Source organism: Mesoplodon densirostris, chromosome 1 (assembly GCF_025265405.1).
Source record: "Mesoplodon densirostris isolate mMesDen1 chromosome 1, mMesDen1 primary haplotype, whole genome shotgun sequence".
NCBI classification, from domain to species: domain Eukaryota; kingdom Metazoa; phylum Chordata; class Mammalia; order Artiodactyla; family Ziphiidae; genus Mesoplodon; species Mesoplodon densirostris.
The window spans coordinates 220,772,651-220,796,374 of record NC_082661.1 but is presented as its reverse complement, the minus strand read 5'-3'; the positions used below and the strand labels follow the sequence as shown (position 1 = coordinate 220,796,374).

At 41.1% G+C, this 23,724-nt stretch overlaps 1 protein-coding gene across 1 annotated transcript; it reads left to right on the top strand.

The window, feature by feature from the left end:
- Positions 1 to 517: 517 nt before the first annotated feature.
- On the top strand, positions 518 to 21,778 carry LOC132489117 (all-trans-retinol dehydrogenase [NAD(+)] ADH7-like; the record flags this gene model as incomplete). The annotated part of the gene is given in 11 exon segments (XM_060098067.1): positions 518 to 658; positions 4,309 to 4,410; positions 5,847 to 5,912; positions 5,914 to 5,986; positions 6,601 to 6,688; positions 6,766 to 6,982; positions 13,426 to 13,622; positions 13,964 to 14,027; positions 15,788 to 15,923; positions 16,660 to 16,798; positions 21,751 to 21,778. Coding segments are annotated over 11 exon segments (1,251 nt in total), but the record flags the coding sequence as incomplete, so codon positions are not given.
- Between the last annotated feature and the right edge of the window lie 1,946 nt (positions 21,779 to 23,724).

Here is a 23,724-nt window from a genome sequence, read left to right as displayed (position 1 = left end):
GGAATTAGCCTGGGGACTGGCCACAGACTCTGGAGGACAAGCTGACAGTCACTGGGGCACAAGGAGAGTGGGAGCCTGGGAGGCCCCAGTGTTACCAAACCAAGCTTGATTCCATGTGCCCATGCGTGGTAAAGCCAGTCTACTGACACCGGGTGCGGTGAAGGAAAGCGCAGCATTCATTGTAAAACTGCCAATACAAGCGGGACAGGTGGCTTGTGCTTTACAAACCCCAAACTCCCTGAAGGGTTTCAGCAAAGCAATTTTAAAGGCCAGGTGAGGGAAGGGAGTCGCAGGGTATGTGATCATCTGGCGCACAATTCTCTGGCTGATGGTGAGGTAACAGGCGGTTAACATGATAAATTCTTAGGCTCTAGTAGCTCTGGGGCTACGTGTTCATGATCGTCAAGTAGTTAATTTCTTCCATTTGTTGGTGGTTTTAGTATCGGTAAAACAACTCGGGAAGAGTGCATCAGATACTATTATCTAGGTACTTCATAGGGGAGTTACAACAGCGGATATGAAGGAGGGGTCTGTCCTGGGAAGGCCCCAGAGGGTCCTGCTCGCTTACAGCAGGTGTCTGGGCTCAGCAAACAGGGGCGCCTCCTGGGCTGGGGAGCTGCAGGATCACAGTCCTCTGAGGGGCCTGTTAGCCCCCAAGGTGAGATGGGGATGCAATGGCTGGACAGAGGTGTCTGGCCTGGGAGAAGGGTCCAGGCTGGAAATGTCACTGGAATCATCCCAGGGAGGAAGAGGAAAGGTCAGGCGGGAGTAGGTGGGTCACAGAGCAGACTATGTGCAGATGACGGCGGTCCTGATAGAAGCAACTCAGAGACAGAAAGGAGTGGCTATCAGAGTCTCAGCTTCATTCTCTTGTTCCTTTGTAAAACTTCTATGACAGTTTGAAACACCGCCAGGAGACTTCTGGTCCCAGCTCTGCCATGGCTTCATGAAAGAGGCCCGGGTGGAAAACAGAGCCACTGCATGGCCCGCTCATGTCCCCACTGAGAATGAATCCCATCAGGGCACCGGGGCTCACAGGCTTCAGAGAACCCCTGCCCTCAGGACTGGTCTTCCTCCTTGCTCTCTCCTGCTGGTCAGAGGCCCAGACACGCACATCCTGGCTCCACCCACCTCAGGGACTGAGTAATATTCCACTGTATATCTGTACAACATCTTCATTTTTCTGTCAATGGACAATTTGGTGGTTTCTCTGTCTTGGCTATTGTAAATAGTGCTGCCCTGAAAATAGGGGTGCATGTGTCCTTTCAAATTATGATTTTCTCTGGATTTAAGCCCTGCGATGGGATTGCCGGATCCAATGGGAACTCTGTGTTCTGGTTTTTAAGGAACCTCCATACTGTTCTCCACAGGGGCTGCACCAGTTTGCATCCACATCAAAAGCGTAGGAGGGTTCCCTTTTCCCCACGCCCTGTCCAGCACTTATTCTTTGTAGATTTTTGTTGGCGATGGCCATTCTGACCGGTGTGAGGTGATACCTCATTGTAGTTTTGATTTGCATTTCTTTCATAATTAGTGATTTGGGTATCTTTCCATGTGCTTATTTTTTATACAGTGTGAGTAAAGTTTACCTCTTGTAATTGGCTTCTTGGAACTCGGCCCTGTTTTGAATTCTTTTCCGATGACCTACCCCAGGGCATTTCTTGAGGGCAGGTGTCATTTCGAGCCCTGCAGGCCTTGCGAAGATTAAGTGCCCATCAGCACAGGCTTGTAAGTTGTTGTTACGGGAAACGGCCACAAGGCAGCAGCATTTCTTCATGCCCAGCTCTGGTTACTGGGGCAACCGGAGCCTCAGGGAAAGTCCTCTTCTAGGGTTGTCAGATAGAGTGGAATGTGCCTGAAGAAACACCCAAGGCTTGTGTCTCATTGCTTCTTCCCCCCTTACCCTTTATCCCCGGGACACATCCCAGCTCCGGAAACACCACTCTGCTGAGGGTGCTGTCATCCGTAGGTGGGGCGACCCTGAGGAAGGAGGCTGGAGGTGGGAACCGCACCACCAGGAGACACGGAGCCCGGGAAACTTTTTAAAGCTCTTCCAGCCCCGAGGCTCCACCATCCTTTGGGTGCACTAGGCTTGCTTTAGCTGTAGGAGGGCCCGCCTGGATCTGGAGATTGCGGGCTCACGCAGAGGGGAACAGACACTCCAGGTCCATGGGGGGCGCTCATTGTGTGGCACATCCTCCCCAGCTCCCTCAGCGCGGTGACAGTCCGGCTTTGGGACCCAAGCCTGCTCAGGCTCCAGGGATGTGACACCAGCCCAGGTCGCCAAGGACTGAGGGGAATAGTCAGCATTTCTTTCTTTTTTTTTTTTTTTTTTTTGCGGTACGCGGGCCTCTCACCGCTGCGGCCTCTCCCGTTGCGGAGCACAGGCTCCGGACGCGCAGGCTCAGCGGCCATGGCTCACGGGCCCAGCCGCTCCGCGGCCTGTGGGATCTTCCCGGACCGGGGCACGAACCCGTGTCCCCTGCATCGGCAGGCGGACTCTCAACCACTGCACCACCAGGGAAGCCCCACAATGTATACATATATCAAAACATCAAGTTATATTCCTTAAACATATACAATTTTTATACGGCAAAGATATCTCAATTAAGTTGCTTAACAAAATGTGACCATCCACGGGAAAACAGAACCATTTTAGTATCCTGATGTATACTGCAAATTATTTTCCAAAGGGGCTGCCATGAATGACACTGCCCATTTCACCACCCCTTTGACAATACATGAGTAAAAAATCATTATCGACCTAACAATTATCTCATTACTTTTATTTAAAACGATTTTATAACCAAGGAAAACAAACACTTCACTATATATTTATGAATTTGTGTTTTCCTCTTTATGTTCTTTGTGTGTATCTCCAGGTATGCGTAAAATATGTGGGAGGGCAGAAGAGGTAGGAGTGGAAGTTTTAATGCTTTCCCTATCAGTTCGATTATGCATTGTATATATCAAAAATGTTAACTCGTCATCTTTGCTTAAGCTTTTTTCCCTCAGACTACTTGCTTGAATTACTTACATTTGGAAGATTTATTTACTGTTTCTCAACACACAAAATTTTCATTCTTAGATGTTTCCTTTAGGACTTTTTCCATCATCCTCAAGCATAAAAGTTCCCCCATTCTCCATATATTTGATATTTATGTCTTTACTTATCGATAAAAGAGTTTGACTTTAAATCTCAACTATTAATCCAGCAGGAACTTGTGTGGGATTGTGGTGTGAGATTTCTAACTTCGAGATTGGCCCACATTGCACTGTGACCCATGACATTTGCCTTGCAGAGGCAGAGGGTGAATGTTAAAGTCACTGATGGCTTTCAGCCTCCCATCTATTTCCAGCATATCATTTCTCACACTTAATCACTTGCAAAAGAGCCATGTAACCATCCATCTAAAGGAGATCTCTAGGAGTGGTATGTTAGTCGACAAGTAAGATGAGAGATAACTCATTCTGTAACTGAACAAATTAATTAAAATATTTTATACGATTCCTAGACAGATTTGAGGATGGGAAAACGAAAAATCTCTCCCTGTCTCCTTCTCCCTCTCTCTCTCTCTCTCTCTCCCTCCACCCCTCACTGATTTAAATAATGCCAGCAAACTTACGTAATTGAATAACTATACCTAAACCAACTGAACAAGCTGGAGGCTACTCACTGAGGATCTCCACCCCTTAGTTTCCACTTCTATAAGATGAGATGCTTCACCTCGCCTATCTAGACCATAGGCTGCAAGAACTGGGCTGGGTGCAAAAAAGGATTCAGAGCTGCAAAGACACAAATTGAGTCATCCAGGAATTCAGTCTATACATTTCATGACGTTCACTGTTCCCTTCATCTCTAACCAAGCCAATTTCTAATTTCTTCACCATGGCTACATGATTATACAACAATTAAATACTGGCTTAGATTCTTGCAGATAAATCAACAACATTTTCTGTTTTATAAATTCACTCTTGTGAATAAGTGATACACAGATGACATTTTGTTACTTTGAAATTGTAGCAAAAAAACCCCTAGCTTAATAAAATATTATGTGACCACAGGCAGCAAAAGCAAAGGGCTGGAAAGGGTGTACCTCAGATCTAGTCCAGCCCTGCTTCCCATGTGCTGTGTGCCCATGGATCCATTATTTAGTGTCTCTGGGCTGCATTTCTCATATATCAAACACACGGTAGGTGTACATAAGATGATCTCTAGGGATCTTCTGCCCAGATTTATATTATTTGGAGAGTCTGTAACTGTAAAGACATAATTAGGACCCATTATAACTCTCACCAACTTCTTAGGTTATTAAATGTAAAGCAGCTGTGCTATGGGAACAGAAGAATCCCTTTTCCGTTGAGGAAACAGAAGTTGCCCCATCAAAGGCTAAAGAAGTTTGTAGTAAGGTAATGAGCCTGAGAGTACATAAGTCTAAAACGTTATCATACCTACTTTGAGTATATCACTGTTGTGGGGTTGGATTCTTAAATAAGGAGATACTTCTCAAATTTTGGTTATTAGTTCTCATACTTTTTTTTTATTTGATAAGGATCTGGTCATATTGGATATAAAATTAATGACTTATTGATTAAAAAACAACCCTGCTAATCTGCTCTATTATAACTTTTATTTGTTGAATTTTTATTGACACAGTGTTTGATAAAAATACTTAATAATTATGACTAATGTATCAGATAGTACTGGGATTACTTCTCACAAAGAATGAGGAACTCATTTGTGCCTGGAGAAATGACAGCTTCCTGGATTTCCCTTCCTGGAGGATTTCCGCCACTCCTTTGAACAGAGCCTAACCATTAGTTTGAACACCAGCTTGTTGAGAAGGCATTGCCGTCTATCTTTCTTTGACCATCTCCTGTTACCTGAGCACTGTAGCAACAGTACAGTTTTGCTCACTTCTCTTCTTATACACCATTCCCTCTACCTTTCATCAAGAGGAGGAATTAACTGTAAAAATCTATTTTTGTGCTGGCTGCATGGTAACATCTGCCTTATAGTTCCCTCACAAGAGCATCAATTTACTTCAAAAAGGCACTGAGATTCAAAACAAGGCCAGAGGCAGCAATACTATAAATTCCTTAAAGAGAGATTTTTTTTTTCTTTTTGCGGTATGTGGGCCTCTCACTGTTGTGGCCTCTCCCGTTGCGGAGCACAGGCTCCGGATGCGCAGGCCCAGCGGCCATGGCTCACGGGCCCAGTCGCTCCGCGGCATATGGGATCCTCCCAGACCGGGGCACGAACCCGTATCCCCTGCATCGGCAGGCAGACTCTTAACCACTTGCGCCACCAGGGAGGCCCGAGAGATTTTTTTTTTAAATTGTTAAAGGTCTTCCGTGCTGCACACAGGCTTTTCTCTAGTTGCGGCGAGCGGGGTCTACTCTTCATTGTGGTGCATGGGCTTCTCATTGCTGTGGATTCTTTTGTTGTGGAGCACAGGTGCTAGGCACGCAGGCTTCAGTAGTTGTGGCATGCGGGCTCGGTAGTTGTGGCTCGCGGGCTCTAGAGCGCAGGCTCAGTAGTTGTGGCACATGGGCTTAGTTGCTCCATGGCATGTGGGATCTTCCCAGACCAGGGATCGAACCCATGTCCCCTGCATTGGCAGGCAGATTCTTAACCACCGTGCCACCAGGGAAGTCCCTTAAAGAGAAAGATTTTGGTCTGATGGTTGATATTCGGCTCAGAATCTTCTAAGAGTCAACACTATTATATGAGACAATCATACTGATTAAACAATTATAATCTTTTCAAGAGAGAGATAAATATTCTCCCAACTGTAAAATGACCCGTTTGCTGGTTGATGCAATGTTCTTTTGTCTGAACCCAGATTTTGGCCAAGGGTATCTGTTGGACAAATGAGCACATGACAAAAGGAGCAATAGTGTCTAAAGTTTCCAGTGACTGTGGGACATGAAGCCACTGGGGTTGTGGAGAGCATTGGAGAAGGAGTCACTATGGTGAAACCAGGTGTGTAAATGTCAAGTCACAAGTCTGAGATAAGTAGGTTGACTGTCCTATCAAAGGAAATAGCACAGCTAGGAATTACTGGAGGAGCCTTAATGAATTTAGGAGGATAAAAGAATACAAGGAGAATGGATTATATAGAGTGAAGTTTAATTTGGCAAAATCTCAACTTTTAGCAAGCAAATTTGATGGTGTTTGTAAACTTTAGAATACAAGCATACCTTGTTTTATTGCACTTTGCTTTGTTGTGCTTCAAAGTGGAATTTTTTTTACAAATTGAGTTTGTGGCAACCCTGCGTCAAGCAAGTCTATCAGTGCCATTTTTCCAATAGCATTATTTTTTAATTAAGGTATGTTCATTGTTTTTTTAAACACAATGCTATTGCATACTTAATAGACTACAGTATAGTGTAAACATAATTTTTACATGCACTGGAAAACCAAAAAATTTGTGACTCACTTTATTGCGATGCTCTAGAATCAAACCTGTAATATCTCCAAGGTATGCCTCTATTTTAAAGAAATTCTTGCATGTGGCATGTGCTCAATTCACATTCGTCTATTTCAGCCTTTAATGTTAATTACCAACGCCTTATACCATGATGTTTTCCCTCTAGGTGACAAAGTCATCCTTGTCTTTCTGCCTCAGTGTAGAGAATGCAATGCTTGTCACAACCCAGATGGCAACCTTTGTGTAAGGAGTGAGTGGGTTTCATGCCATTTAGTTGTTCCTGTGCTAATTTTTGAATTGAATTAATATGAGCATTTGATGTAACAAATAGAGTTACTGGTCATGGAGTCCTGGCTGATGATACCACCAGATGTACGTGCAGGGGCAAACCAGTCTATCACTTCATGAGCACTAGTACATTTACTAAGTACACGGTGGTGGATGAAACTTCCGTTGCTAAGATTGATGATGCAGCTCATCCTGAGAAAGTCTGTTGAATTGGATGTGGATTTTCCACTGGATATGGGACTGCTATTAAAACTGGCAAGGTAAGCAGAAGGGTGGGCTAGTTCCTTCTTTTTTATTTTTTAAATATTTTTTTTGAAAAACAAGCTTTTTGGGAAAAGCACTTTTGAAAACATCTCATGTACAGACTGTTTCTACACAATGTCAAATCAACTGGAAGAAAAAATTCAGATTCAAAATTTTATTTCTAAAGAAGTGCTCCCACTTACCATTGCAACAAAAAGAATAAAATACCTAGGGATAAACCTACCTAAGGAGACAAAAGACCTGTATGCAGAAAACTATAAGACACTGATGAAAGAAATTAAAGATGATACAAACAGATGGAGAGATATACCATGTTCTTGGGTTGGAAGAATCAACGTTGTGAAAATGACTATACTACCCAAAGTAATCTACAGATTCAATGCAATCCCTATCAAAGTACCACTGGCATTTTTCACAGGACTAGTACAAAAAATTTCACAATCTGTATGGCAACACAAAAGACCCTGAATAGCCAAAAGCAATCTTGAGAAAGAATAACAGAGCTAGAGGAATCAGGCTCCCTGACTTCAGACTATACTACAAAGCTACAGTAATTAAGACAGTGCAGTGCTGGCACAAAAACAGAAATATAGATCAATGGAACAGGATAGAAAGTCCAGAGATAAACCCACACAATATGGTCACCTTATCTTTGATAAAGGAGGCAAGAATATACAGTGGAGAAAAGACAGCCTCTTCAATAAGTGGTGCTGGGAAAACTGGACAGCTATATGTAAAAGACTGAAATTAGAACACTCCCTAACACCTAACACAAAAGTAAACTCAAAATGGTTAAAGACGTAAATGTAAGACCAGACACTATAAAACTCTTAGAGGAAAACATAGGAAGAACACTCTATGACATAAATCACAGCAAGATCCTTTTTGACCCACCTCCTAGAGAAAGGGAAATAAAAACAAAAATAAACAAATGGGACCTAATGAAACTTCAAAGCTTTTGCACAGCAAAGGAAACCATAAACAAGACCAAAAGACAACCCTCAGAATGGGAGAAAATATTTGCAGATGAAGCAATGGACAAAGGATTAATCTCCAAAATAAACAAGCAGCTCATGCAGCTCAATATACAAAAAACAAACCCAATCCAAAAATGGGCAGAAGACCTAAATAGACATTTCTCCAAAGAAGATACACAGATTGCCAACAAACACATGAAAGGATGCTCAACATCACTAATCATTAGAGAAATGCAAATCAAAACTACGATGAGGTATCACCTCACACCAATGAGAATGGCCATCATCAAAATATCTACAAAAAATAAATGGTGGAGAGGGTGTGGAGAAAAGGGAACCCTCTTGCACTGTTGGTGGGAATGTAAATTGATATAGCCACTATGGAGAACAGTATGGAGGTTCCTTAAAAAACTAAAAACAGAACTACCATACGACCCATCAATCCCACTACTGGGCATATACCCTTAGAAAACTATGATTTAAAAAAAGTCATGTACCACAACGTTCACTGCAGCTCTATTTACAATAGCCAGGACGTGGAAGCAACCTAAGTGTCCATTGACAAATGAATGGATAAAGAAGATGTGGCACATATATTCAATGGAATATTACTCAGCCATAAAAAGAAACGAAATTGAGTTGTTTGTAGTGAGGTGGATGGACCTAGAGACTATCATACAGCGTGAAGTAAGTCAGAAAGAGAAAAACAAATACCATATGCTAACACATATATATGGAATCAAAAAAAACAGCAACAAAAAAAAGGTTTTGAAGAACCTAGGGGCAGGACAGGAATAAAGACACAGACGTAGAGAATGGACTTGAGGACATGGGGAGGGGGAAGGGTAAGCTGTGACAAAGTGAGAAAGCGGCATGGACATATATACACTACCAAACGTAGGGTAGATAGCTAGTGGGAAGCAGCCGCATAGCACAGGGAGATCAGCTTGGTGCTTTGTGACCACCTAGAGGGGTGGGATAGGGAGGGTGGGAGGGAGATGCAAGAGGGAGGAGATATGGGGATACATGTATACGTATAGCTGATTCACTTTGTATTACAGCCTAAAGTAACACACATTATACTCCAACAAAGATGTTAAAAAAATAAATTAATAAAATAAAATTAATCTTTTGTTTCACAAAATAAATATCAATGCTGGTTTGTTAGTTTATTAGGGCTGTTGTAGCAGAATACCATAGACTGGGGGGCTTAACACAAATTTATTGTCTCACATTCTGGAAACTGGAAGCCTGAAATCAAAGGGTCGGCAGGATTTGTTCCTTCTGAGGGCTGTGAGTGAAAGATCTGTGCCAGGCCTTTCTCCTTGGCTGTCTTCTCTCTATGTCTCTTCATATCACCTTCCTTCTATGCCAGTCTTTTTTGTCCAAATTTCCCCTTTTTATAAGGACACCAATTATATTGGATTAGAGCCCACCTCATTACCTTATTTTAACTTGATTACCTCTGCAAAGACCCTATCTCCAAATAAGATCACATTCTGAGGTACTGGGGGTTAAGACTTTAACATATGAAACTGCAGGTTTGGGCGGGGGGACACAATTCAACCTATAATGGCTGGCATATAGTATGAAAACATGAATGCATTTTTAAGAGTGATTATTTGGATTCAATTTATGTCACTCTTAATGAATCAAAGAAGTAAGTAGAATAACACACAGTTCATAAATAGTAAAACCATTCCCACAAGCAATCTCCATACTGTGGTGGTCTCATCCAACTCCAAAGTCTTAAAAATTACCTATATGTTAGTTGACTCCAAATTTATGTCTCAAACTCTCTCTAAACCCCAAATTCTTTTGTCCAACTCCTTACCTGACCTCTCCCTTTGAAGGTCTCACAGGTATCTGAAACTGAATATGTACAAAACAGAATTCTTAATTTTCTTCCTCCCTACCACCCAAACATATTTATGCTCACTCAAATTTTCTTCATCCTTGATCTTCCCTCTCCATTACCTTATATGCAATCCAGCAGCAAGTCCTGTTAATTTTACCTACAAGGTATATTTTAAATCTTTCCATTTTCTTCAACTCACTACCATCATCATATCTTGACAGATGCAATGGCCTCCCTTTTGTAGTCGTCATTACTCCTCTTGACCACCTGCAATAATTCTCCATTTACAAGCCAGAGGAATTTTATAAAACATAAAGTGGTCTGCATTACTTCTTTGCCAAAAATCCTCCAGTAGCTTCCATACTTGGAACAATCTCATCTCTTCCACTATGATCCACTCACACTTGCTCGCCTCTCTTGAGATCTGTAAGCCTGCTGAGCTGTTCCTACGTGAAGACATTTACACAAGCTATTCTGATTGTCTGGAACACTCATCTACTGAGTCCTTGTGTAGGTGCTTCATTAACATCATTCTCAGATTAAAGGTAACTCATTTGCTCAAAGAAGTTGTTTTTTTTTTCCTGTCTACTTCATCTAAGCAGGAACCTCTTTCCATTATTCAAGGCTACATGATTGCTTCATTAACAGTATGTGTCCCAAATCTCAAATTTTTATTATACCTTTAGTCTTCATTAGACCACAAGCTCCAAGAAGGTATGGACCAAGTCTCTATTCACTACAGTACTTAGCAAGGAGCCTGGACATAATAATGACTTAATAAATAATAGTTGGAAAAAAAGAGATGTATGAATGAATAAGGAAAGGGATGTCCAAATATGTGGAAGCATAAAAAGGTGAGGAGCTTGTGGAAAATATACATATGGGCGTTGAAGTAGATTTTTACCAGACATAGGTTCAAGACAGGTCTGAGATCTATGAATGTATAACATTAGCATGCAAGTACATGTCAATGATATATGTTAGTAACCACTTGCTTTTAAATTTCTTTGGAAAATCTTGGTGCTGGAACATTCCTCGAAACCTTCCACTAAGAATTTTCTACCAAGATAGAGGTGAGAGAAGGGACATTGGATATGGTTTTATGTTAGTATTCTACGTTTTTTTTATTGTACTTGATATATTGGTACCATATTAGTACTTGGCTAATATATTATTAACGAAGACATTCTCCACTTTTAGGGATAATTTTTTACTGGAAGCTATATCTTAAGGCAAATTACTTGAATGAACACATATTCTTGCCTTTGCCTATTTGAAAATAGGTCAAACTTACAATATGAGGATGTGTTGGTGTCCCCCAAGACACTCTTTTGATTTGATGATTCACTAGAAGGATTTATAAAACTCAGAACAGTTATTATACTCATAGCTACAGTTTGTTACAGTGAAAGGATACAGATTAAAACCAGCAAAAGAAAAAGCCACATAGGGTAGAGTCCAGGAGAGACCAGGTACAAGTTTCCAGTTGTCCTCTCCCAGTGGGGTCACATGGACAGAGCTTAATTCTCCCAGCAACAATGTGTGACAACACATATTAAGTGTTGCCAACCAGGGAAGCTCACCCAAGTCTGGTGTTTAGGGTTTCTATTGTGGGAACAGTCATGTAGGCACACAGCACACACAGGACTGACCTCAGCTACTCAGACTCCAGTAGCATCAGGAGTTAAGCTGATGGATCAAAGCCCCAGACATATGAAAACAGGCATTCACCATAAGTCACACTGTTAGCATAAACTATCTGGAGTAGCCCAATGACTCAGAACAAAGACACTCTTAGTGGACAGGATATTCCAAGGACTCAAAAGTTATCTCCCAAGAGCTGTTTAAGGTCCTAAGGTTCTTTGGAATAGTGAAATTTAAGTATTTATTAAAGATCATGAAGGGGATCAGAAGAGTAAAGAAAAATAATACTAAAAAGTGGAAGCTTACTATATTTTAAAATATAAAATAATAAAATATTATTTAAAATAATAAAAATTTTTAAGTGACCTAAAATTGACACTCTTGTTTTAGACTATAACTTTCTTCTATAATCATGATATGGATAATTCACTATAGATAATAATCTCCAGTTCCCATTCTGTAGAACAAGAAGGTTGGGAAGGAAGAGAATTTTTTTTGGTTTTTGTTTTTGTTTTTCAGGTGGGGGGACATCTGAAGTTAGCAAGAGACTGGGGCCATGATCCACTTAAAGGCTTAGAGTCAGGGTGACAGGAAGGTCAAAAATTACAACTTTCCAGATGGGTGATGGAGTCCTAGGGAGAAGTCTTTAGAGGTACAGTTCCCAGGTGGTCAGAAATATCACACTTCAGGGCCACCACAGCCTAAGGCTTGCTAGAGATTAAATAAGGAAGGCTGAAAGAGGTCCCAGAAGACAGTGCTAGAATCATAAAGTTCTAGATTTAGAATTCAACCATCAACAAAAAATTCCATCTCAGATCTAGATAATAAAGCTAGCAGATAAACTAGTAGAAAAGGCAGAGAACGCCCAGTTTAGTTTCTGGCATAAAATGCTGACCACAAAGAATCCATCAATAAAGTTTGCTGCATAAATGAGTGAATGACTGAATAATACTTGAGAGAATGGCCACACTAACTTCAGAGCTCCAAATTCAGGAAATGAACTGAGGGGTTAGAATGCTGTAGCTGAAACTACAGCACCTCTGTACCCACTTAAATATCCGCTTAAAAATTCAGACATTTCAAAACACATGCATACATAGACCTCCACACACAGGCTATTTCTTCAGGTAATTCCTGCAAAGGAGGACAAAACTGGAGAATCAGGACATATGACAACACACCCTGCTCACACATAAGCCTTTGCATGTTAAAAAGAAAAAAAAAAAGGAAGGAAGAAAGGGAACAAGGGAGGGAGGAGAAAAAAGAAAGGAAAAGAAGACAAAAATGATCACAATAAGTTCCATACCCTTTTTGTGGGTTTCCTGGTTTTCAGGTCTCCCTGATCCCTGCTATGAAACAGGATTAGGACTCTACTAGCAGGAAAGTGAGTTTTGGCTAGTATGTTCTTTAACATAGCACAGTACAGGGTAAAAATCTCCCAATTGATTTAACTACATTTCCTTCCTGGAGCTACACATGGATCATCTAATTGCAACATGGAACTTCAACTTCAATGAAAAAACAATTTATTTACAAATGACTCAGAGTTATGGTTATTAAGAAAATGCTAGTTAAACCAAATCTAAAACAGATTTAGCATAGTTTTGTGTAGAAGAGTAATAGAGATCCAAGTGCTTATTTAATCCTGTTATGAGGTTAGATGAAGTTATGGGTGGTGGCCAAAAAGGCTGTAAAAGCTCCCAAAACAAAGGCCTGAATGATGTAACCTTTTATCAAAGGTTTTCATTTATCTGCAAAATATTGATTTTGTTCCTTTTCTGTTCTCAGACATTCTGCTGTTTCTAGCTCTCTTTGTGGCATTCTCATGAGAACAAGTCATCCAGTCCTAATAACTCATCATAGTGATCTTCTGAATTTTGTGTTCTAATATTGGAGATACTCTGCAGGTTCCACATTTTAACCCTAGGTCTAACATTTACAGGAACTTGTCTCTCCACAGGTCACCCGTGGTTCAACTTGTGTGGCCTTTGGCCTGGGAAGAGTTGGCCTTTTGGTCATCATGGGCTGTAAGTCAGCTGGTGCATCCAGGATCCTTGGGATTGACCTCAACAAAGACAAATTTGAAAAGGCCGTGGCTGTCAGAGCCACTGAGTGCATCAGCCCCAAGGACTCCACCAAGCCCATCAGTGAGGTGCTGTCAGAAATGACAGGCGAGGCTTCCCTGCTGGCGCAGTGGTTAAGAATCGCCTGTCAATGCAGGGGACACGGGTTTGAACCCTGGTCTGGGAAGATCCCACATGCGACGGAGCAACTAAGTCCGTGAGCCACAACTACTGAGCCCGTGAGCGACAACTACTGAGCCAGTGCACCTAGAGCCCATGTTCCACAACAAGAGACGCCACCGCAATGAGAAGCCCACACACTGCAATGAAGAGTAGCCCTCGCTCGTCACAACTAGAGAAAGCCTGCATGCAGCAACGAAGACCCAAAGCAGCCAAAACTAACTAAATACAATTAATTTATTTAAAATAAAAAAGAAAAGAAATGACAGGTGACACTGTGGGCTACAGTTTTGAAGTTATTGGGCATCTTGAAACTATGGTGAGAGCCAAGATTAGAGGAGCCACACAATACCCAAGCTACCTTGAATGCACAGGGTAAACTCATTTTCCACAGCTTTACTGAAAGCAACTACTTGTTAGGCAAAATACCTGGTAATCATGAAGCACTTGTGCCTAAAAAGTCAAGCAAAACTTATGTGCAGGTCTGCTTGACCAAAGTGTATCATATCATACCACTCTCATATGATCAGACTGCCAGGGAGGGAGTCAACCAACTAGGCAAATTGTTTAAGTGTTCATCTACTTTGTATGTATGGCTTTTTTGGCAACAGTGATTCCATCTCTTGAATGTTAGCAAGTCAAACAGAACAAAGTGACTCTCTGGAGACAGAGAAGGAGGAGATCCAGGGGCGAAAGGAACTATTCCAAATTTGGCAGTCTCTTCCCTCAAAACCACGATGTAGCCAACTTCTCACTCTATACCTGAGTTTGCTTTCTCCTTTCTGAATTCTCTTAAAATAGGAGCCTTCAACTTTTTAAAATACGCCTCCCTTGTGGCAGGCAGTAGCACCAGACTTCCATTTAAATCTGAGAAACAGGTCAGATCTCCTGGATTGGAAAGCCCCAGGCTGGGATAAGGTAGGGAGGGAGACTTCGAAATATGGGACAAAGTCAATTCTGCTCACAATTGAGTAGGAGACTAAATTCGCTCTAATACTTTTGGTACTTTAGGAACAAGTAGTCTTTAATTTACCACTGTTTTCATTCCCTAGTGTCACTTAGAATTATTCCATAGCAACAAATACCATGTTTACACAGCCAATATGCAATACTGGATATTGCTATGGCCTATTGACTTCCAGATGATACTTTAATGAACATTGGTCTCTGAAAAATGCCATCTATTGCTACAACCTACCAACTATTCAAAAAACTATTAATGACTGGATGGGTGGATGACCAGAAAATGTGGGGTTAGTCTCAGAAATGTAACCAAGAAAGGGATTCCTCTGTCCCACATTTTAGTATTTGATTTAATTTTCATACTAAACTTTTAAAAAACTGGATTAATTGATTCAGTATAGGTAATTTGATTTAGTTTAGTTCAAATGGCTTTCCAAACCTTATCTGAAGTGGTGATATTGGTCTGAAAATTAGGAATTTCTCCCTGCATTTTGGTCCATGGTAAACTGAAAATGCCATGAACACTGACCACATTAATTTCTACTTTCTGCCTTAAAGGACAAATGTATGAACGAATTTAATTCATGACTAAAATTGTGTTGAGAGTGTTTCATAGCAAGCAGAGGGACCTCCCTGGTGGCACAGTGCTTAAGAATCTGCCTGCCAATGCAGGGGACACGGGTTCAAGCCCTGGTCTGGGAAGATCCCACATATGACGGAGCAACTAAGCCCGTGCAAAACAACTACTGAGCCCGTGAGCCACAACTACCGAGCCAGTGCACCTAGAGCCTGTACTCCACAACAAGAGAAGCCACCGCAATGAGAAGCCCACGCACCGCAACGAAGAGTAGCCCCCGCTCGCCACAACTAGAGAAAGCCCGCATGCAGCAACGAAGACCCAACACAGCCAAAAATAAACAAACAAATAATAAATAAATAAATAAAAAGAAAGTTTAAAAAAAAGCAAGCAGAAAGAAAAAGGCATGTGGGCCTAATTTCACTTCATGACTTGGAAACAAAACCAACTACTGGAACTGCAATAGTATGTAGGGCATTTCTGAGCCCATGACATATTGAGACATGAGAAACAAACAGTCTCCTTCATTCTAAACTCAGATTGATATCTTTGCATCCTGCAACATGAACTACAGGGTCAGCGTGGTGGTAGAGGCTCCTCTATCAGCCCAGATGCTCACCTATGACCCAGTGCTGCTCTTCACTGGACGCACATGGAAAGGACGCGTTTTTGGAGGTAAGAATGGCAGAGCCTTATTTGTTTATTGTCAGTCTCTCTGCACTAAATGAGAGGATTCTCATGCTTCCTGAGAGCAGGGACTGGGTATGTTGTACCTCTACCCTATTCCCAGCCCCAGAAACAGTGCCTGATCCTTAGCATATTCCCAAAAGACATTTAGTGAATAACTGAATTTTACTTCTAATTCCTGGGTAATCCATAATCTCCCCACATCACACAAATAGTCAAAGTGAGGCGGCTCAACTTGTACCTCTTGTGTAGTTCTCAGTTCAAGTCTTATTTCCTTGAAGGAGGCCTCTCTGAAAAATCTCATCTGTACCAACCAGCCTCTCATTTTTTGTGCACCAGGTACTGTGGAAAGAGAACAAGGCTTGGCCTCACATTGACCGTTGTCTGTATCTTTGGTGACCTTGACAAGAGCTGTACTAGCCGAGTGCTGAGTGGGCTCAAGAGAAAATGGGAGAAGAGGAAGTGGAACAGTGAACTGTAAAGTGGTTTCTCTGTAAAAGGAGCAGAGACATGGAGTAGCTAGAAGTTGTGGGGGCAATAGAGGTTCCTCATGGGGTTTTTGCCTTTGTTTCTTAAGATGGGAGAAGTACAGCTCATTTGTGTGCTGTTAAGGATAGTCCTGTATGGGGAAAATGTAATAATGCAAGAGAGAGGAGGAACAAATATAATAACACATAAAGATCATTCAGTAAAGTCTAAAGAGAACATGTATGCTTACTTACAGGTTGGGAAAGCAGAGATGATGTTCCAAAACTAGTGACTGATTTCCTGGAAAAGAAATTTGACCTGGACCAATTGATGACCCATGTTTTCCCTTTTAAACAAATCAATGAAGGCTTTGAACTGCTCTACTCACATCAAAGGTATCTGTTTTTTATGGTTCTCTTGTCTCCTCCCCATAGGTCACTTTTTAAATTTAGTATTTATAAATCCATCTGTTTTCTTCATATTTTATTTCTGATTATCTTATGTAGCAAGATTGATATAGTTGATTACTTCTTCTTCATAGACTTATTATGTCATCATCTTATATTAACTAATTTTTAAAAAGACCTCTGGACTTCATTTTTTTATACTAGGTTGAATTCATCTTGGCTATTTTTATTTCAGCACAAAGCTGCTCACTTCTTCAAGTAATGCCACAAAATTTCCTTACTTTACAGTTTTCAAAGTGCTTTTTAAAATGTGTTTTCTTCTGATCCTTGAAGGTTAGGTTTTGTTTGCTTATTTGTTTTTTAACTTTTGACCTCCTTCATCTATTTCTCCCACCCAATACTCCTGCTTCTGGCAACCACCAATCTGTTCTCTGTATCTATGAAGTTGTTGCTTTAGATTCCACATACAAGTAAGATCATACAGTATTTGTCATTCTCTGACTGACTTATTTCACTTAGCATAATGCCCTTGAGGTCCATCCATGTTGTTGAAAATGGCAAAATTTCATTTTTTATGGCTAAATATTGCATTACACACACACACACACACACCCCACATTTTCTTTATTCATTGATTCATCCATGGACACAGGTTGTTTCCATATCTTGGCTATTGTAAACAGTGCTGCAGGGTTTCCCTGGTGGCGCAGTGGCTGAGAGTCTGCCTGCTGATGCAGGGGACACGGGTTCATGCCCCGGTCCGGGAAGATCCCACATGCCGTGGAGCGGCTGGGCCCGTGAGCCATGGCCGCTGAGCCTGTGCGTCCAGAGCCTGTGCTCCACAACGGGAGAGGCCACAACAGTGAGAGGCCCGTGTACCGAAAAAAAAAAAAATAGTGCTGCAGTGAGCAGGGGGGTACATATACCTTTTCAAGTTAAGTGTTTTTGGTTTCTTCAGATAAATACCCAGAAGTGGAATTGGTGGGCCACAGAGTAGCTCTATTTTAATTTTTTTGAGAAACCGCCATACTGTTTTCTATAGTGGCTGCACCACTTTACATTCCCACCAACAGTGCATGAGGATTCCCTTTATCCACATCCTTGCCAACACTTGTTACTTATCTTCTTGATGGTAGCCCTCCTAACAGGTGTGAAGTGATATCTCATTGTGTTTTGATTTGCATTTCCCTGATTAATGATGTTGAGCATCTTTTCATGTGTCTCTTGGCCATTTGGATGTCTTCTTTGGAAAAATGTCTATTCTGACATACACTTTTACTTAGTCAAGCAATATTAATAGCTTAATATGGTCACTTTGAAAAATAGTTACTAGCTGTTATCCAAAGAAACATAAATTCTACTCTTAGGAATTTTGTTTCAAGTATTACCTTAAGGCAGTGGCTTCTAAATTGACATTTATAAACCTAAGCTCTTCAATTTCCATCGACTTCCACACAGCTCCACTTGAATGTCCCACTTGCATCAACTTCACTCAAAATAATGTTTCCACCAGTACATCTTATCTCAGCAAATAATGCCACTTATTCTGCTTTTACAGACTAGAAGCCAGGGCATCACGTCTGACTCCTTCTTCACTCTTGCCTACAACATGCAAACAGATGCTGAGCTCTGAGAGTGCACGGTCCAGCTTCTCCTCCAGGATCCTCCATCTCATTGCCCATGATTGTTACCTTAGTTCAGGCCAGTAATTTCTCACCTGGACATGTTAACACAGTAGCATGATAATATGTCTCCTGCCTTTCGTATTTTACCATATTAGCCAGACCTTCACTAAGCTGCTAAAACTCAAGTTGCCCCCAAATATCAATGCCTTAGCATGGTTTTGAAAGCCTTTACTATTGGACCACAACCTACTTTGTTAATATACCCAGCTATTCAACAACTGAGCATTTAGCACCCACTCTATCATAGCCTGTGTGCTAGGCTCTGGGGATAAAGTAAGGGTGCAGGGCTCACCTACTTTTCTCCTTGGCACCTAGAAGTCTAAGCACACTGGATTATCCTTCCTGTTCACACCTTCCTAGCATATTCATGCTTTCCCTTCAGCAAGGAAACCCCTTTCCTCTTGTCAGCCTTTGCAATTGTACCGATGCTTCAAGAACCAGCTCAGATACCCATATTCATATACTCATATACCGATTCATTTTCTTTCTGGTGGGGACCTCAGGCCCAGAAGGATTTCCAGTAACAGAATTTACCTGAAGTTTCCTAAACCAGGCAGAAAGGACAATTGTATAAAATGTTCTTGTTTGGAAGGTGTGGAAACAAATCACTAAAAACCATCATTTTACACTTCAGCATTTGAACTGTCCTGACATTTTGAGATTCTAAGTGACAGAAGGTCTGTGTCACGTGATGGTGATCTGGGCTTCCCTTTTCACATTTCCTCTGCTGTGACCATGGATCTGTTTCATAAATACAAGCAGAAGTACAAGATTTGATGAAGATATATAATCTTTATGAAATAAAGATTTAGTGTCTTATGAGGACCTGGGAATTAGCAGGGCGTTTAGGTCAACAATATTAAAATTTTTAATTTACATGTTCTAAAGCCATAATTATATATTTTGAGATATATATATGTGTATACACACACCCACAGACAAACACACACTTGGATTTTTTTTGTTGGAATAGAGATTTTTCTTTTTTTTTTTTTTTGCGGTATGTGGGCCTCTCACTGTTGTGGCCTCTCCCACTGTGGAGCACAGGCTCCGGACGCGCAGGCTCAGTGGCCATGGCTCACGGGCCCAGCCACTCCACGGCATGTGGGATCTTCCCAGACCGGGGCACTAACCCGTGTCTCCTGCATCGGCAGGCAGACTCTCAACCACTGCGCCACCAGGGAAGCCCAGGATAGAGATTTTTAAAAAAGACTTTTACCCAGCTGCCACCATTTAGAGCAGATTTAGCATATAAAGATATGGTACGTGTATTTCCTACAGTAATATTAATTTTATGGATAGTCTTTAACACATTGTAACCTTTCCTTTTGGATGTAAATGTAAATATTTTTAAAAAGCACTTGTTACAAATTAACTTGGATTAGGTTTTGAAATCAGCTCATTGCATGGTACCAGTTACTTGATTAGTTTAGAAAAGAAATAGTGAAATATAAGGGAGGGGCACACTTTAAATGATTAACTTTAAGAATCATTTTATAACTAGTTGAAACTGAAAAGCATCCTATAAGGGGTCATGAGCCTACTTGCCAGCATACATTAACATTTCAGAAAATGTCTTTTTGTAATACTACTTAAATATAAAAGTACAGCTAGAATCATACATATACTAATGTTCAGTTCAATAAAGTAGAATTATAAATCCCTAAGTCCCACTTTACTTAGTAATGACTCATTTAACCAAAAAATGTTTTCAGTTTGGTACAACTGCACTGGCATATCTAGCTATATCTATAAATATGATATACTTAGAATTCTTAATAAAATTTAAATGTTTTATAAAATGTTTTGTGGTGTTATATTTTATTGAAGAGGGCAGTTTTATTTGTTATAAAGCTTTTATTGACTAAAGTAAGGCACCTGAAAAACGTACAAAATACTTTATAAGAAAAATAAGTAAGGTGGGAATAGCCAAAATAGAAGGTTTCAATATAATGTTGTCATATAGCTTGGACAGTCCTGCCTTGGGAGATTGCAAAAGGTCCAGGTAATTATGAGTCACTTTTACACAATGAATATTTCCCAATGAAAAGTGGCTTGAACTCAAGGGGTAAAAGGTCTCTTTACCAGTTTGTTGGTCTGCTTAATCTAGGTTTAAAAAACAAAGCAAAACAAAAAACAGGAGAAATATCTAAAAAGTATATGAAATCCCTTCATCAAGCTGTTTAGGTATGGCAATTCTCAAAGCATTTATAAATAGTCACAGTTTATTAGAAAAAAATATATACATATAGGCATACACACACACACACACACACACACACACACACACACACACAATCTTCACCTGAGCATCATTCAGAGAGATTTCCCTCGTCCATTAGCAACATCTATAGTTAGGACCCTATGACCTAATTAATGAAGGAAAACTGACCCCCCCAAAAGCATTTTTAATCCATATGTAAAATGGGTTAATGTTTATGTACCTTATCTCAAATTTTGAAAAAACTTATTACATAAGGATACCTAAAGTTATATACAAATATAGTTACATCAGAAGAAATAAATCCCAAAAGGAATAAACATTTATATTCTCAGATCACAGTTTTTGAAATGAACTCCACTTTATGCCTAGAGTTTCTTATCAATTATATTTTTTAATCATTATGTATGTCACAATTTTATATTTTTAGTATTTATTATGAAACTTTGTGCAATCATTTCTCACTTCTGAGCTTGTCATAGCCAAACAGTGAACAGAAAGGCCTTCTACAATCTTTCCAGGGAAACCTGCCTATGAGTAGTTTTTCATATCATCAGAAAATGCTGGTCTTAAGGAGAGATCAGGAAATTGATAGTTTTTATGTATTTTTCATTTCTAGTCAATGGAGCAGTGTCAAACTGAGTTCTTGGCTATTAAATCAGAGGATAAATGAGTAAGAAACAGTTAGAGGCATGTTAAACAAAATATCCAGCTTCTTGCTTAAAAAATAATCTAGAATTTTATACACTTAAATCATGTGTGAAAAGTACTAATTTATTAGGCAATTTTTTTTTCACTTCAACCATGTACCAAGCACTGAGTTAGGTAAACATCTAGCTCACAGCTGTGAGTAAAACAGACATGGAGGGGAGATTCAAGATGGTGGAGGAGTAGGTGTACATGGAATTCATCTCTCTCCATGGATGCATCAGGAATACATCCATAGATGCAACAATTCTCACAGAACACCAGCTGAAAACTAGCATAAGACCTTGGACACTGAAAAGGACTATAAAGATCCCTGCATAACTGAGATGGAAAAAAAGAAGGAAGAAGGAGGAGGAGAGGAAGTGGGATGGGACCTGCACCCCCGGGAGAGGGGAGCTGAAGCAGAGGAGAGATTCCCGAATGCGGGGAACCCCCTCTCCAACAGGGAACTCGATTGGGACAGAAGGGAAGCATTTGAGGCTGTAGGAAGAGGGTGAAGTGGCCAATCTGTGTCAGAGGAGACAGAGTGAGAAATACACAGATGGTCCGTACTGCGGCCCCACATGCCCCAGACTGGGACGTGTGTTCACAGGTGTGCAAGGGGGCTGGGAGCTGGTGCATGGGGATTGGAGAACAGGCCCAGAGCAAGAACTGCTATTGGCTGTGGGGAAAGGGACTGAGGGGACAGGAAGGAGGAAACAGGGATTTGCCTACGGAGGAAGACTGGACTGCCATGGAAGCAGGGCACTACTGCTGAGTCCCATGCAGGGGGAGGAGCCACTATTGTAACCTCTCCCTCCCCACATGTCGCCGCCTGCCAACGACAATAAAAGAAGCCTGCTCAGGGCTGGCTCTTGTGCGCTGGCTGCAGAGACATTAAAAAGCCCCCTCAGAGCTGGCCCTCATGTGCTGGCTGCAAGGCAATTAAAAAAAAAGAAAGCCATCTCAGGGCTGGCCCTTGCACACCTGCTGCCAGGTGTCAGAAAAACCCCAGCCAGGGCTGGCCCTCACGTGCCTTATGCTGGGCACCAGAAAAGTCCCTCACTAGGGCCATATCTCTTGCACCCATGGCCGCCAGCTTCCCTGTGCATTTGGTGCTGCTGGGGATCCCATGATCCAAGCAGTCATACCACCTCTGCACCCGGTCCTCACAGGGGCAGACCCAAGAGCTACAAGGCAGCCTCAGGACCAGAATCCTGTGGGCGGACCACACGCAGAGGTGGGGATAAAACCAAAGCTGAAGCCCAGGGATGTGGTGACTAAGGAATAAGATCGAAAATCTTTCCATCAGCTGTACAAGCTGCAGATTAAATCCCCATGATCAGCTAGGAAGACCCTGCATCTATGCAACATCTGAGTAGACAATGAGTGTTCCCACAAATGAAAACGGTCTAGCTCTGGCAGCTGTGGACTTTGGGGGCAGCACACACGGGAACTGGGCCAGATCAGAGTCTGAGGGGTCCCCACAGGGCCCACAGCAGGTCCAGAGACCAACCCAGAGGCAGAGGAGGGGCTCCTGGGGAGGTGGAGGGGGGCTGTGGCTCACAGCGTGTGCAAGGATACTCACAGTGGAGACCCCAGGGAAACATAATTATTACTATTAATTTTATTATGTTTTGATTCATTCTGTTGTTGGTTCTAGAATTTTTTTTGATTTCTTTTTCTTTTTTTTTGTTTGTTGTTGTTTAGTTTTTCTTAATTTAGTCTTTTGGGATCTCCATGTTTTATAACATATTTTTATTTTTTATTTTTATTTTTTTACACATTTCTATTTTTACTTGGCTTTTCTGTTGTTCTCTGTTTTTTTCCCTTATTTTTTCTTCCTCTTTTTCTTTAATATATGTTTCTCTCTTTTTTTTTAAATTTCCATTTCTACTTTGCTTTTCTGTTTTCCTGTATTTTTTCCCTTTTTATTTTATTTTATTATTATTTTTTTAAATCATTTTTATCAGTTAGTTCTGTTTCCTTGCTTTGTTCTTCGGTTGGCACACTGCTTTGGGTTTTGTTTTTAGGTTTTGTGTTTTTGTTAGTTTGATTGTAATTCTTTGATTTTGTTTTTGAGTTCTTCTATTTGACTGGTTGTTCTCTTGCTTTTTGTTTTATTTGGTTCTGTTTCTTTTGTGTGTGTGCATGTTTCCTTGTTTGTTTTTGTTTGTTTGATTTTACTTTTTACCATTTGTCTGCGGTTTTGTTAGTTTTTTTTTTTTTAATCCTCTTTATTGCTGGGATGAGCGACTTGTGGGGTCTTGGTTCCTGCACTGGAAGTCGGGCCTGAGGCTCGGGGCTGGGAGCACCAAGTC